Source organism: Neovison vison, chromosome 3 (assembly GCF_020171115.1).
Source record: "Neovison vison isolate M4711 chromosome 3, ASM_NN_V1, whole genome shotgun sequence".
Taxonomy (NCBI): Eukaryota; Metazoa; Chordata; class Mammalia; order Carnivora; family Mustelidae; genus Neogale; species Neogale vison.
The window spans coordinates 172,450,918-172,467,814 of NC_058093.1; the positions used below are offsets into that span (position 1 = coordinate 172,450,918).

The 16,897-nt window shown below is 36.3% G+C and overlaps 1 protein-coding gene across 1 annotated transcript in view; it reads right to left on the bottom strand.

Moving 5' to 3' along the window:
- The window catches only part of MIB1 (MIB E3 ubiquitin protein ligase 1), a 137,085-nt gene that overhangs the window by 81,437 nt on the left and 38,751 nt on the right, over positions 1-16,897 (bottom strand). The window contains exons 7-9 of the mRNA XM_044243294.1: positions 11,148-11,331; positions 3,906-4,050; positions 1,016-1,149 (exon numbers count right to left, since the gene is read on the bottom strand). Of these exons, the coding sequence (XP_044099229.1) occupies positions 1,016-1,149; positions 3,906-4,050; positions 11,148-11,331 (463 nt within the window). The remainder of the gene's footprint in view (positions 1-1,015; positions 1,150-3,905; positions 4,051-11,147; positions 11,332-16,897) is intronic.

Consider the following 16,897-nt stretch of genomic DNA (forward strand, 5'->3'; position numbering starts at 1 on the left):
AAAAAACTTATTTAATAATTAAATGAAGAAAGAAAAATAAGTATAATTTAAATCTGCTTGGCTGAATATAAAAAAGTCATCTGGTACTTTGACAACCAAAATAAAGTATTTGTAATATATCACACAATCAAGAAACCACTGTGCTGTGCTGCTGCAACTGACATCTCCCTCGTAACTGAAACGCCTCACGAGCTCGTAGGAATATGATGTTGTGCTACTCCAACTACAATCTCTAGGCCAGCATGGAACATCATGCTGGTGAGAGCATGGTAGCAATAATAAAGCCAATGAATGCCTACCTAGAACCAAAATGGCCCACCTAAAATACGGCTTATATGAAAGGTAAAATACTATAAACTATTAAGATTTACAAAATGCATGACCTCTGGGGCACCTGGGTGGCTCACTCAGTTAAGCGTCTGCCTTTGGCTCAGGTCATGATCCGGGTCCTAGATTGAGCCCCACACTGGGCTCCCTGGTCAGTGAGGGGCCTGCTTCTCCCTCTCCCACTACGCCCCAGCTTGTGTTCCCTCTCTTGCTGTCTCTCTGTGAAATAAATAAATAAACAAAATCTTCTTAAAAAAAAAAAAAATGTATAACCTTTAATTCGTCTGCACTATAAACTATAAAATAGTCAATTTTCACAGGAAAAGGTTTAGATTAAATGTTTTGAGAAGAGGGATAGAAAACTGCTTATAAAATTTATTAAAGTATATGTAAAAGACGTGATACGATGACATTTCCATGAGAAATGGAGGGCAACGACCACTTGAAAACCTAAATGCAAATTTTGTCAACCATAAATTTAAAAGGTCACAGTGTTAAAATAAAAATGTCAATATATTTTAGAAGAGTACACTGATGATTTTCAGCGTCTTCTTTAAAATACCTCACAAAAACAAAGAAGAAGGAACAGTTGAACCACATGTAGAAAAATCTCAATAATTATTGAACTGTTATGTTCATTATTCTGTTCTATTTTTGTACATGCTTCAAATAATTTTTCAATGCTCACATCCACATCTGGTCTTTTTAGCAAATCTTCCACTTTAGCAACATCTCCATTGGCAGCAGCCTTAACTAATTCTTCATTGAGGTCACCAGATTCTTGGGTTTCAAATAATTTCTTCAAGAGTTGAGAGAGTCTTTCTGTAAAGCATCAAATAAAGCTGCTAACACAGGAGGATCTCGAACCTTAACTACTAACAGATAAGTATTACCCACATAACTGTAATACATACTTATCTTTTTTTAATTATTTCTATCAATATTATTTTCATACTATTCATACATTATGAATTAATTCATACATTATGAATTAAGATTCATAATACAGATATTACCCAAGCAAGTTATAATTACTACCAAATAAAACTGCATTAAATTCCAACTCTTAAGTATTCCCAGTTTTCTTCATGTATTTCAAGTTACAATTTCAGAAAAAGAGAGTTACATATAAACAATATTAAGATTTAGAAGTCATAACAAAGATAATCACAAATGAATACACTACAATGGAAGTATCCTAACAATACATACTTTCTTTCAGGTTTTAAGCATACCACACCTCAGAGCTCTCTGCTACACACCTTAGAATAAATCAGCAAATCAATGATTCTGATTCAAAAGCAATGTAATCTCTATAATATTTGGGGAAATGTTTTAGGGACAAACCAATTTTCCATTGAAAATGGTCCTCTAAGTGTTAACATATTCCAACAGGTGCCACATGATTAGTATTGACTAAAACAAAAAAGAACTAGGGATGTATTTACTCAGATTCTTTCATAAGATTTTTTTTTCCTAAGTAGCATTCATCAGTAAAGAAACTACCAAGTTCTATTCCTTAATTCTCGAATCCACTTAGTGGAAAGCAAAGAAATCACGAAGTGAGGCAGAGAATCAACACCAAGTCCAAATTATTTGAGTAGGATATTAACTATTTCTCATTCTTTGTATTTGTAGGTAGTCACTGACTGTGCTGTGAAGCCATCTAACTACAAGGTAAAAAAATAAACATAAACACTGCCTGATTTAAATTTAAGCACACCAACAAATTACATCAGGAAGGAAGAAACAGCAGCAGAAGTAGAAAGCAGTATAAAATAAAACCGGAGGTCACCTAATGTTTTCCTTTACTTTCTTAAAATTTAATTATGGCTCTACCTTCTTTTCTGAATGATCATACATAGTACCTTGCAATATGTTCTAGAATGAATTGAGGCTATGTGTATGTAAGGCTAGAGCACAGGAAGGAAAGACTTTGGCATGAATCTACCCAAACATCCAGCTTATTCATATTTCAAACATTTCCTACTTATTTTCAACTTATTCACATTTCAAGATCATTTCCTACTTATTATTATACATTTTTGTATGAATAACAACTCTTATTAAATAGTGAGAGGACAGGGGTGCCTGGGTGGCTCAGTGGGTTAAGCCTCTGCCTTCAGCTCAGGTCACGGTCTCAGGGTCCTGGGATCGAGCCCCGCATAGGGCTCTCTGCTCAGCAGGGAATCTGCTTCCCTTCCTCTCTCTCTCTGCCTGCCTCTCTGCCTACTTGTGATCTCTGTCTGTCAAATAAATAAATAAAATCTTTAAAAAAAAAAAAAAAGTGAGAGGACACCTGGGTGTCTCAGACAGATAAGCATCTGCCTTCAGCTCCGGTCATGATCTCAGGGTCCTGGGATCAAGCCCTGTATCTGCCTCCTTGCTCCACAGGAAGCCTGTTTCTCCCTCTGCCTGCTACTCTCCCTGTTGTGCTCTCTCTCTGACAAATAAATAAATAAAATCTTTTAAAAAGATAAAAATAAAAATAAAATAAATAGTAAGGAAAAAACCATGACTAATATGTAAAAATATCCAGGAAGAAAGCCATCTGCTAGCAATAATGTTGAAAATAAAAAGAGAATAAAATAGTCTAAGAAAGTGGTACTTCGGGGCACCTGGGTGGCTCAGTGGGTTAAAGCCTCTGCCTTCAGCTCAGGTAATGATCCCAGGATCCTGGGATCGAGCCCCACATTGGGCTCTCTGCTCAGCAAGGAGCCTGCTTCCTCCTCTCTCTCTCTGCCTGCCTCTCTGCCTACTTGTGATCTCTGTCTGTCAAATGAATAAATAAAATAAAATAAAAAAAAAAAAGAAAGTGGTACTTCTTGTCTACTAAAGAGTATAATGATGAATTTCAGTTATCTCAGATTTGATGTGGAAACACCTTCAATATTATGCCCCAAAAAAAGCACTTATTTTCGAAAATTTTCCAAGGTATACTTCAGTCAGAACAAAAACCATTCATCAGGGGCACCTGGGTGGCCAATGGGTTAAGCCTCTGCCTTCGGTTCAGATCATGATCTCAGGGTCCTGGGATCAAGCCCTGCATCAGGTTCTCTGCTCAGCAGGAAGCCTGCTTCCCCCTCTCTCTGCCTGCCTGTCTACTTGTGATCTCTGTCTGTCAAATAAATAAAATCCTTAAAAATAAAAAAACCTCATATAAAAACAAAAAACAAAAACCTTTAGAAAAGTATAGAACTGTCAACATTCAAGTGAGGTCATGTGATCTGGGAGAAAATTAAGAACACATACAACATTAGCTGTACAAGAGAACACAGAAATTAGCAAAGATTCTAATGTAAACCGTATTACTTTTAAAAACAGCAATACAGGGACACCTGGGTGGCTCAGTGGGTTAAGCCGCTGCCTTTGGCTCGGGTCATGATCCCGGGGTTCTGGGATCGAGTCCCACATCAGGCTCCTTGCTCAGCGGGGAGCCTGCTTCTCCCTCTGCCCCTGCCTGCCTCTCTGTCTGCCTGTGCTCACTCGCTCTCTCTCCCTCTGTCTCTGACAAATAAATAAATAAAATCTTTAAAAAAAAAAAAAAACACTGTTTAAAAACAGCAATACAAACATACCACCAGATGCGTTGCTAATGGCTGATCCTGCAGATGCCACCTTGGAAACTGCTGCTGGATTATACGTCCAAGATGTTCCACAAACTTCCACCTTTAAATCACTGTCCGAATAAATCTGCTGTACTCGGCCAACTTTACCTAAAGTCTTTCAAAAAAAAAAAAAAATTAGTTCATGTTCCCAAGTCTAAAGTACATACCATAAGGGAAAAAACCTCAATTGTTAGCTCTTACATGTTTAAAGTATTAATTTTCTTTTGTTCCTAATGAGAAAACTGTTAAAGGACAACATATTCAAGTGGTTATTTGTTAGCTACAAACTTGAAAGAGTATCTTTAAAAAACATTTTAACTGGGCAACTGTCTCAGGTCCCCTCCATCTTCAGGAGCTTTGTACTATCACTCAATAAACTTTGTTCTATTGCTCAATAAACTCTGTACTATGGCTAAATAAACTGTGCTTTGCTGTCCACCAAAAAACCGAAAATAAAAAGCATTTTAATAAACAAAACTATAATACTTCCACAAAAATATAAAATAAAAAATAAGTCATGACAGTCTATCATTCATAAGAATTCAAAACATTTTGCTTTTTGATATCCAAACTTTTTTTAAAATAATTTTTTTATTAATAATGTTATTATTAGCCCCAGGAGTACAGGTCTGTGAATCGCCAGGTTTACACACTTCACAGCACTCACCATAGCACATACCTTTCCCAGTGTCCATAATCCCACCACCCTCTCCCTACTCCCCCCACCCCCCGCAACTCTCAGTTTGTTATGTGAGATTAAGAGTCTCTTATGGTTTATCTCCCTCCCGATCCCATCTTGTTTCATTTATTCTTTTCCTACCCCACAAGCCCCCCACATTGCCGCTCAACTTCCTCATATCAGGGTTGATACCCAACCTTTTAACCCCATAATCTTATCTTACATCTTGAGAATTTATAAATCAAAAAGTCCAAAATTCACCACCAATCTAGCCTAAAAAAATAAAACCTTGATTTCTAAAATAAACTATACTTAACCAAAAAGGTACTCAGTATCCATTCCAAGAGAGAAGTATGTAGAAACAACACTTATTAAGTATATGGGAAAGGGGGACACCTGGGTGGCTCAGTTGGTTAAGCATCCAACTTGACTTCGACTCAGGTCATGATTTCAGAGTTGTGGGATGGAGCCTGGGGCTCCGTGCTCAGTAGGGAGTCTGCTTAAGATTCCCTCTCTCAAAAAAAATAAGATTCTCTCTCTCCCTCCCTCTGTCTCTCCTTCCCATGCATACTCTCTCAAATAAATCTTTAAAAAAACAAAAAAAGAAATATATATATATATATATATATATATATATATATGAATGAAAAAAAGGCAACTGGGTTCAGAACACAATTAGCAGCAACTCTTAACCATGGGGCAGATACTGTTCTAATAACTTTATACAAATTAACTCACCTAATACATATACCCTGAAAGTAAAGCGCTATTATTAGCCCCATTTCAAACTCCAGTCCAAAACGCCTTCTCTTAAGCACACAGAATAGCAAATTACAATACTAGAAAATTGATGAAGTGATAATATCTGACTACTTCCTAACAGAGTAGACTGTCCTTCCGTATGTTATCCTTTGCCCTTCCACAGCCTGTGACTACAACTACTTCAAACTATCCCCTTAATTTCTGGATGGCAGTCTAACCTTTTTACCTGTTCCTTCTCTTTCTCCACTCACTGGCTCCTTGTCTTTTTACAGATCCCTAAATCTATTTGTTGTCCCCCAAATTTTATTCCTTTGTTTTCTACTCCTCTTCCTTAAAGTTTAATCCACTTTGACAACTATCAACTTATTACTAAAAACTCCAAAATATACTTCTCTAGCCCTATTTATTCCTCCCCCTGCCCCCTAACACACATCAATTTTAAACTCAAACTAGATATTTTCTCTTGGAATTTTCCATCATCTCAAACTCTACGAGGCTGCATTCTTTGTTTTTTCCCCCCTTAACTGTTTAATTATAGTAAGTCTCAAACATACAAAAATAGGTAACAGTATTTTGAATCCCCATGTACCCATCAACTACTTTTAACAATTTTTAGCTCATGGCCAATCTTGTTTCCCCCTACCATTCTATTTCCTACTGTATTATTAATCATGTAAACTTTTGGGGGGTGGAAACTACTACTAACAACCCTCCCCAAATTATCAATTAACTCTGTAATATCATAAAATACCAGTGTTCAAATTTCCAATTCCCTCATAAATGACAAAATTTTTCAGTCTGCTTAAATCAAGTTCCAAATAAAATCTATACATATATTTTTCTCTGCCAATTATTTGTTGAAGAAACAGGGTTATCTGTCCTATGAAGTTCCTTACAATCTGGATTTTGCTAATTGGTATAATTTAAATAGTTCATATCTCTTTACAGAGAGAAAGGCTACTCCTCAAGACTGAAATCTGGGCACTAAGTTTGGTTATTGTTACTAGAATGGTTATTGTTTCTAAGTCTTTTCACGGACAGAGCTAGGAAACAGTAGTAGGAGGGTGTTTTGTCTTGAAGATAAAATAAATCACAAATACATAAACCCTCTTCCAATGCAAATTCAAGAGTACAAGGTTTTCATTCAGCCTCTTTTACATTACATCCATATCTCGTTTTCCCACCCTGATCATTCTGGTTCTCAAGGCCACTTGGGATAACAGAATTAGAATTACCATGTAATTACTCATTTGGTTTTTTGTCATATCACACATACAACAATCTCAGGATAATAATATTAACACTATCACAAACAACAAGATCTCTGAAAACTGTTGAAAATTGTTAAAAAATTGTTTTTTACATGCAGTTCTTTAGGGTATATTCTTCCTAAAAAGATACAAAGACAAATTACTATGCTTAAAAATCACTTGTACTTTTCACTCTGTATGGTTATACCAACAAGATACACATTTAAGTTTGTTTACTTCATTTTCCACTTTTAGGAATTTGATTTTGCTTTATAATTGCATAAAATATGTATCTGGTTTCAAATCAAATCTATAAAACGAGACATATTCAAAGACATCTCCCTTCTACCTTTGTCTGCCATACCACATTTCTTCTTTAGATGGAAACATTTTTTTTGAGTGTAATGGTTAATTCCTCCATTGTCTGCTTTCTTCATATAAACTCTGAATTATCCTAATAGTTATATTTACAATAATACTAAGACATAATGTATATATACAAAACCTAATTTCCTCTTTAAAAAAAAAGAGCCAGAGTATGTGGGTCAACTGGTTCCCGTATATACAACACTGAAATGAATCACTCATGTTCTTAGCCTTACCTTCTTTCTCCCACAATATTTTGATTTAAAGTAACAGTATTTACTTCCAGTTAATAACCAGAGGCAAGCAAACGGTTTACTAAACTTCCCATAGTCTCCCTCCAATCCTTACCTATTTTTTGACAGTTGTCAAAATTTATCAGTGATGATAGAACTTATAACCATTACACAGACTCTAACCCTTCCTTTAACTATCATTTACTCTTAGTTCAACAAATAAATACATATTTAATGTCTACCATGAGCCCTTAAATTGGTCTCTCTCCAGTCATCTTGGCTGTCTGAGACATCTTCTGATAGACCAATCAGAAAAGGCTAATGGGAACAAAATTCTCTGAATTCTTATACATTCATAGCAATTTATAGCCTTTATACTTGAAAGTCAGTTTGGTTATAAACTCTTAGCTTACATTTTTGTTCCTTGAATACCCTAAATGTTATTTCATTGAAATCATAAAGCATTGAGATCAGATTTTTCTTTCTCTTTTAAGTAAAACTTGACTTTTTTTCCTAGATACCCAAAGACTTTTTTTTTCTTTTCTTGAAGATTCAGTTATTTTACCAGAATATGGCTCAGTGTTTTGTATTCTCATTCCCCCAGTATGCAATGTGTCCTTTTAATATTTAGTTTTAAATCTTTTAACTTGGGGACTTTTTTCCTGAAATTATAAATTTTAGCAGTTGTTATATTCCATTGCTTTGGTTTTTGTTTTTCCTTTTTTGCAAGGACTCCAAATACACATCTATTAGATATATTTGTCACTTTCCTGAAATACTTTTTATCTTTTTGATTTTAGCATTTTTTCTTCTTTTTACCTTTTGTTTCTCTTAAGGCATATCTGTCATATTTATTTGGTCTGTGTTGCATCAAGCTTACTCTTCTCTTTCATAAAATTATCTTCCTTTTCTTCTTAATTCTTTCCTAAGTTCTGTTATCTCATTTCTAATTATGATCTATTTTGTTCTTTCATCTCTTATCATTTTAGTTTGTTGGCTCATTTTGAATCATTAGGTTTTAGTTTTATGTGCGTATCTTTCTAATGTATTCTCATTTGTCTATAAAGAAGTTATGCTATTCCTTGTCATTTTTCAATAACTGTGTATAGGGATCCACTTGTGATCCCTTCCAACTTTTATCTTTCATCTGCACCTACTGTCTCCATTCTAATAAATTTGGTCTCTATTCCCTCAGTTCTTCCTTAATGGGAAGGCTCTGTAGAGGAAAGGAGCTATGGCTGGTTAATTTTGAGAGTTGTCAGACCCAGGCATTTCCAATTCCTTCAACCTTTAGCATGGACCTATTACCCTCACCCCAAAATGGAGTCTGAAAGAGTCCTCCCAAGGCTGCTGTTTCTACATTAATCTAGACTAGCCAATGAATACTTGTTAGCAATGTTGGAGTCCCTCTGTTTTCAGGTCCATCCGATGCCAATTAATTCTCTCTGCTGCTGGACAGACAGATGTAGATCTAGTAGCTGTCAGTATTTTCTCACTACTAGCTCATATTTCAGAGTTCAATAGGCTACTCTGTAAGCTGGTTTTTCTACAGATGTTTGCAGCTTTGGTTTTTTTTTTTTTGGTTATGCTAATCCAGTTGTTGACTATTTTTACCAAGATGATTTGGGAAGATTAAAATTCTACACCACTACCACTGGAATCCCAGAATTCCCCTACAGATATAATCTACCGGCTTTTCTTATACAGCAGCTTACTATGGGAGACCGATGACTTGGGCTTTGAAGTAGAACAGGTTTGGGTTCAAACTCCAGTTCAGAATCCTAGCTCTGACTTCCTCATCTTTAAAATAAGGATGCCATATCACCACCTGCTTATAATATTCCCAGGATAAATAAAAGTCTGTGTATGTATCTATGTGTATATACACGTATGTTTGTGCACATGTATGTATATATTCATCATATAGCACAGTGCTTAGAATAACTGGGCACTTCAAAGATATAAGCTGTTACATATAAGGTGTCATTGCTAAGGGGAAAAACAAAAACATCTTGATTGACCCCTGGGACTAATAATACATTATATGTTTATTTAAAAATAAAAAAATAAAATATTTTTAAAAACCCTAAATCTTAAATCTTAAATCTAAATCTAAAAAAATCTAAATCTTAAATCTTGAATCTAAAAATTCTTAAAATAGTATACATAACTCCTATAAAAGCATGTCAAAAAATTACATTTATGTGGGGCGCCTGGGTGGCTCAGTGGATTAAGCCTCTGCCTTCAGCTCAGGTCATGATCTCAGGGTCCTGGGATCGAGTCCCGCATCGGGCTCTCTGCTCGGCAGGGAGCCTGCTTCCTCCTCTCTCTCTCTGCCTGCCTCTCTGCCTACTTGTGATCTTTCTCTGTCAAATAAATAAATAAAATCTTTAAAAAAAAAATTACATTTATGTAACACCACACTATAGTTAGGCTTAAAGACAATTGATACATTTTTTTAACCGACTTCAATATCAAAAGCAAACAAACAGAGATCATATACTACTTAATTTTTTGGACAAAAATAAAGTTCCAGGGCGCCTGGGTGGCTGAGTGGGTTAAGCCGCTGCCTTTGGCTCAGGTCATGATCTCAGGATCCTGGGATCGAGTCCAGTATTGGGCTCTCTGCTCAGCAGGGAGCCTGCTTCTCTCTCTCTCTGCCTGCCTCTCTGCCTACTTGTGATCTCTGTCTGTCAAATAAACAAATAAAATCTTTTAAATAAATAAATAAAGTTCCAAAATACAGCTCCTACAGAACATACACAGCTATCACTTAGTCACTATGTAACTAAAGCAATAAAAAACACAAGCAGCATCTGCAAACTATGAAATGCCTTCGAATGAAAGCATCGTAACAATGAATTTCTTTTCTTTCATTCACTGTTACATCCTTGAAGCCTGACAGGCACATTATGCTAAAGTATCTGCTGAAGGATTAAGGTAGGAAGGAAGGATGGACTGATGGAAGGACAACACAACATGAAGGATGGGAGGGGGGCCTGGACACGATGGGAGGGAGCAGAAGACTAAATGAGATAGGGGCTAGACAGGAAAAGGAGGTGCTAGCTAGGACAGGCACTAGACAACACATTAGGGTGCAGGGATGAGACATGAAGAGGGATGGGAGGGAAGGTACTTGGTAGAGGAAGGAGGCACTGAATGGGATGGGACCTGGGGGGACAGGAGAGGACCAGTTAAGTGACTGGATGATAGGAGGACATAGCCAGGAAAGAAGGAGAGAGGATGGAAATGGGAGTACAGATCAAGAATGTATGGGGGGGTGCAGCAGGACAATATGAGGAGGAAGGCAGGACAGAATGGGTAGTACAGAAGGATGGGACAGAAGGAAAGAGCAAGACACAGATGGATAAAGAAGATGGATGCCAGGAGGGTAGAACAAACAAACTTTTCCGTTGTTGCTGAACATTTGGTGAAAATGTATTGCATGAATAAATTAAAAATTAAACCGTAACTCTTTGGGAGCAAAGCCACCACAGAAGGCACACATTCAGAGTTGTTCTTTCACACTCTATGTTTTAGAGAGCCAGGCCCCCAAGTGAGAAAAGCAGCAACGGTCCAGCACTGCTGGTAACTGGATGAGCACATCTCTTTCACTCTGGGGTTAAAAATCAGGAAAGTCTCTGTTGCCTTCTACCTACATGACATTCTCTACTAACAACTCTTTCAAAAAATATTAACTGCTGCCATATTTGGACCTTCCTGGGCTAATTTAACTGGAACAAATTAGAAAGTAAAAGGCATTAACTATGCCTAGCGGCCGATGAAGAATACAATTCTCAAAGGATTATGCTAATTTATTTTCCAAAATTAAAGTATTTTTTTAACTACATTAGCATAATATAACTCCTCATCTAAAACTATTTTATCATTCCTAGTCTGAAACTATTTCAGATATACTTACTGGGAGCATAGCTTCAGCCCATTCTCCATGTCCTCTCTGTAGAAGTTTGATTCTTTCCAGATCATAACAAACTTGTACAAGATCACCCACTTGAAACTGTGAGGTGCCTCCTTCTGCGCCCTGAGCAGCATCCCCACTTCGGACAATGTTTGCTTTCGTGAGAACAGCAGGATTGAAGGTCCACCTAAAAATCAAGACAAAACTCAAAATGGGTAAGTCTAACTTAATTTTAATACAACATTCTTAGTTAAACACTGAAGGGAAAAATTCTGTGACACATCAACAGAGTAAAGCAATCCTTTGCAATGACAACTTGCATGATATGTATTTCTTTTTATAACTGTATCATGTATCATGTATAACTTTTAAGAAAAGACTTATCTGTAATCACCACCCTATATACTTCTCTCTTGCTTTCTTTTGCATGTTTCAAATATTGTTATAAAATACCTACTTATTGTTAAGTATTAAAACATTTCAGAAACATATAAAGTGAAATTTCTATTTCACACAAACACACCTGGATCACCATTTCCTATCCCACTAACCACTGTTAATACTCATTCTAGTGTCAATTATGCTCCAATTAAAAACAAAATCTAATGAAATTAGGACAAAAATAGACATCCTTGAGTATGTTATTATTTTATTTTATTTTTTATTAAATTTTCTTATTTTTTTATAAACATATAATGTATTTTTATCCCCAGGGGTACAGGTCTGTGAGTGCACTACTATTTTAATGCGCTAATATTTATAATGGAGACAGAGTCGCTTCCTTTTTCATAAATAGGAGATTTTATATATATCTCTTTTTCAGTGTGACAGATACAGTATTACTTATTTCAATTCACTGGCCACAGCAGCAGTCCACTGCAAGATTATACACTAAAGCAGTTAGCCATTTTCCTACTGTCATTTAAAGTATTTTCAAATTTTCACTATGACAAATAATACTATAAAGAACATCTCTCCATGAATATCTTAGTACACATGAGGTCAGTATTTCACTAGTGATTCTTAAAAAGCTACCTAATCATAGAATATATTTGCTTATGATTCTGATAGAGCCAAATTTCCCTAGATAGTGCAGCATTTCTCTATACCATTAATAAGCTCATGGATAAAAAAAAGTACTACTTTCAACTTGTCACACATGGGTATTTCACAAGATTATAATCACCGCCTCAAAACAAATCTGGATTCTGATTTCTTCTTTGCTATACATAAGCATTTGTCTATGTTGCTACCATCTTCATAACCACCATTTTATTGACTACTTAATATTTTATCAAATAGATGTACCACAATATATAACACATTTCCCCCCAGTCCTGTATGTCACTCCACAGAAAAAAGGTTCCCCAAACAAGTTTTTACAATATGACATCCTATTCCCTCCTCCTCTTAATTCAAATGGTCATCAGCATATAAAAGACTCTAAGAGATCATACATTCAAAAACTTACTAAGTTCGCGTAACCATGTAAGCAAACTTTACTTTCTAAAGCAATCACAAAGAGAAAGAAGTGCCTCTGACCAGTTAAGAAAAAAAATCAGATATGCATACATTTTCTTCTAGCCTTACAATCATGGTGCTTTTTACTTTGCTCCCAATACTCCAAAATTGATGAGACCTATGATAGCACCAGAGCATGACAGCACTCCCTCAAGTTGTTCCCTCTGCTTCCAGTGTTGCCTCCCTGATGACAACTCCATCTTTTAAACTCACTCCACAGGTAATTTTCTCTCTGAAGTTTCTTCTGATTTGCCTCATTAAAATCACCATGCTTCAGAATACCGTGAATACTCATCCATCATAATTACTTAACACCATTTTAACACAGTTCTTCCTGGTTTTGTCTATCCAAACTAAAAGGGAAACCCCTTCAAAGCAGAGGACCATATCTTGTCTTTGTACTCCTAGCACTGATCATAGGACTAATACAGGTTAAGTACTTATAACATTTTTGTTGAAAAAAAGAGCAACAGAAAAGGTTATTTTCTAGAATTCAAATGTCGTATTACTGTTGACACTACTGCCCGAGAAAGAATTCTGACCAAGAAAGAATTTGGCAAGCAATAATCCCAATTTATCTTAATATTTCCAAACAACAGACAAGGTAACAAAATGTTAGTAAAAAGTAACACTAAATGTTTACATGCTAATCTGAACTTAAATTGTGTAAATTTAAGATTTCCTTCTCTTTTTATTAACAGCTTTGAGATGTAATTCATATACAATTCACTCATGTAAAGTGAAATTGGTGGTTTTAGTATATTTGTAGCCTTATACATCCAAGTACTATCTAATTTTCATCACCACAAAAGATACTCCAAAATGATTAGTTGTCGATCCACATTTACCTCTCACTCCAGCCCTTAACAATCAGTAATATACTTTGTTTCTACATATTTGCTTATTCTGGATATTTTACATAAATCACATAATACATGAACTTTTGTGACTGGCTTCTTTTACTGAGCACAATATTTTAAGATTTATCTATATTGCAGCATATGTCAGTATGCCATTCCTTTTTATGGCTGAATAATATTCCATTATATGTATGCATCATATTTTTTTTATCCATTGATCAGTTGGTTAACATGTGGGTTGTTACCATATTTAGGGTGTTATGAATAACACTTATACAAAAATTCATGTATAGGTTTTTGTGTGGACACATGTTTTCAATTTTATTGACTATAAACCTAAGAGTGGACCAGCTGGGTCATATGTTAACTCTATATTTAACATTTTGAGGACCTACCAAACTGTTTTCCAAAGCATCAAGACCACTTCACATTCCTACCATCAATGTATGAGGATTTCATTCTCATTTCTCCACACCCTCACCAACACTTTAATCACTTACTTTTTTAATTTTAGTCATTCTAGTATGTGAAGTGGTACCTCACTGTGATTTTAAATTACATTTCCCTAGTAACTAATAACATGGAGCATCTTCTTCATGGGTTTTAACTCCTAACCCATACTGTGACTGTATTTGGACAGGGCCTTTAAGGAAATATTAAGATTAAATAAAGTCATAAAGGTGGGGCACTAATCCACCAGGACTGATGTCTTCATAAGAGGGTCTGTTCCTCTTATGAAGAGAAAGAAAGGTCTCTCTTTCTCTCAGCATGCACAGAGAAAAGGCCATGTGAGGACATAACATTCCCTTATCCCAGCAGTAAGAAAATTGATTTCTGTTGGTTAAGCCATTCAATCTGTAGTATTTTGTTAAAACAGCCTTAGCAAATTAACACAATGCACTTATTGGTCATATCTGTATTTTCTTTGGAAAAATCTCTATTTAAATATCTTGTCCACTTTTAAAATGGGTTAGTTGTCTTTTATTGTTGAATTTTAGGAGTTCTTTATATACTCTAGACACAAGTCCCAAATCAGACATATGATTTGTAAATATTTTCTCTTACTCCATTGTCTTTTCACTGTTAGCTTCCTTCAAAACACAAAATTTTTAAATTTGATGATGTCCAGTTTTACTTCTTCTTTGGTTCTTCTGCTTTGGGGGTCGTGTGTTTAATCCAAAGTCGCACAGACTTACACTTCTGTTTTATTCTAAGAGTTCTATAGTTTTAGCTCTTCACTTGGGTCTATGATTGATTTTTTTATTTCATATTTCTACATGGTAATATAGTTGGGGTCCAATCTTATTCTTTGCATATTGATAACTAGCTGACTCAGCACCATTTTCGTTTCATTGCAGCTTTATTTATTGAATTATTTGAGGTATGACTGACATATAATATTAGATTAGTTTAAGGCACAGAACACAATAATTAGATGTTCGTATGAGTATACCTCATTTTATTGTGCTGCATAGACAGTGTTTTTATAAATTAACAGTTTAGGGGCACCTGGGTGGCTCAGTGGGCTAAAGCCTCTGCCTTCAGCTTGGTTCATGATCCCAGAGTTCTGGGATCGAGCCCCACATTGGGCTCTTCGCTCGGCAGGGAGCCTGCTTCCCTCTCTCTCTCTGCCTGTCTCTCTGCCTACTTGTGATCTCTGTCAAATAAATAAATAAAATTTAAAATTATTTAATTAATTAACAGTTTATGGCAACCTTGCGATGAGCAAGGCTATTGATGCCACTTTTCCTACAGCATTCGCTCACTTCCTACCTCTATCACATTTTGGTAATTCTCACAGTTTTCAAACATTATATTTGTTATGATGATCTGTGATCAGTGATCTTTGTTTTTGTTTTTTTGTTTTCTGTTTTTTTGCTGGATCAATGATCTTTGGTGTTACTACTGCAATTGACTTAGGGAGCCAAACCCATGTAAGACAGAAAACTTAAGTCTATAAATGTGTGTGTCTGGATTGCTGCAAAGACCAGAAGTTTACCAGTTTTACCATCTTTCTCCCTCTCCTCCAGCCTCCCAATCCCTGAGACACAACATTATTAAATTAGGCCAGTTAATTACCTTACAATGGCCTCTAAGTGTTCAAGGGGAAGGAAAATCACAAATCTCTCACTTTAAATCAAAAGCTAGAAATTATTCACCTTAGGGAGGAAGGCATGTCAAAAGCCTAGATAGGCTGAAAACTAGGCCCCTTTAACAAGTTAGCCAAATTGTAAATGCAAAGTAAAAGGCCTTGAAGGAAATCCAAAGTGTTGCCCCAGTGAAAACATGAATGATAAGTGAAAAAGTCTCATTCCTGAGATGGAGAAAGTCTGAATGATCTGGATAGAAAATAAACCAACCACAACATTCCCTTAAGCCAAAGCCTAATCCCAAGCAAAGCCCTCTCTTCAATTCTGGGAAGGCTGAGAGAGATCAGGAAGTTACCAAAAAGAAGTCTGAAGCTGGCAGAGGTTAGTTCATGAGGTTTAAGGCAAGAAGCCGCCTCCATGACGTCACAGTGCAAGGTGAAGCAGCAAGTGCGGACGGAGAAGGTGCCCCAAGTGACCCAGAAGATCTTGGTAAGATCATTAATGAAGGCGGCTACACTGAATGACAGTGCTTCAATATAGACAAACAGCCTTCTCTTGGAAGAAGATGCTATTCAGACTTTTCACAGCTAGAGAGGAGCAGTCAGTGTCCAGCTTCAAAGCTTTTAAGAACAGGCTGACTGTCTTGTTAGGGGCTACTGCAGCTGATGACTTTAAGTTGAAGCCAATGTCCTTGACCATTCTGACAATCCTAGGGCTCTGAAGAATTATGCTAAATCACTCAGCCTGTGCTCTATAAAGGGAACAGCAAGGCCTGGATGACAGCACATCTCTTTATAAAATGTTTTACTGAATATTTCAAGCCCAATGATGAAACATACGGCTCAGGGAAAAAAATTCCTTTAGAAATAGTGTAGCATTGGCAATGTATATGGTCACCCAAGAGCTATGATGGAAAGCACAATGAGATGACCGCTCTTTTCATGCCTCCTAATACAACAGTATTCTGCAGCCCACGGATCAAGGAATAATTCTGACTTTCAAATCTTATAATTTACAAATACATTTTGAGAGCATCTGGGTGGCTCAGCTGGTTAAATGTCCAACTCTAGATTTTGGCTCAGGTTGTGGTCTCAGCGTGCTGTGATCAAACCGCAAGTCAGGTGCCCCACCAGCAGAGGTCTATTTGGATTCCTTCTCTCCCTCTGCCCCTCCCCTCAATGCTCTCTCCCCAAAATAAATAAATCTTTAAAAATAAATAAAGAGCACCTGGGTAGGTCAGTCGGTTAAGTGACTGCCTTCAGTTAAGGTCATGGTCCTGGGG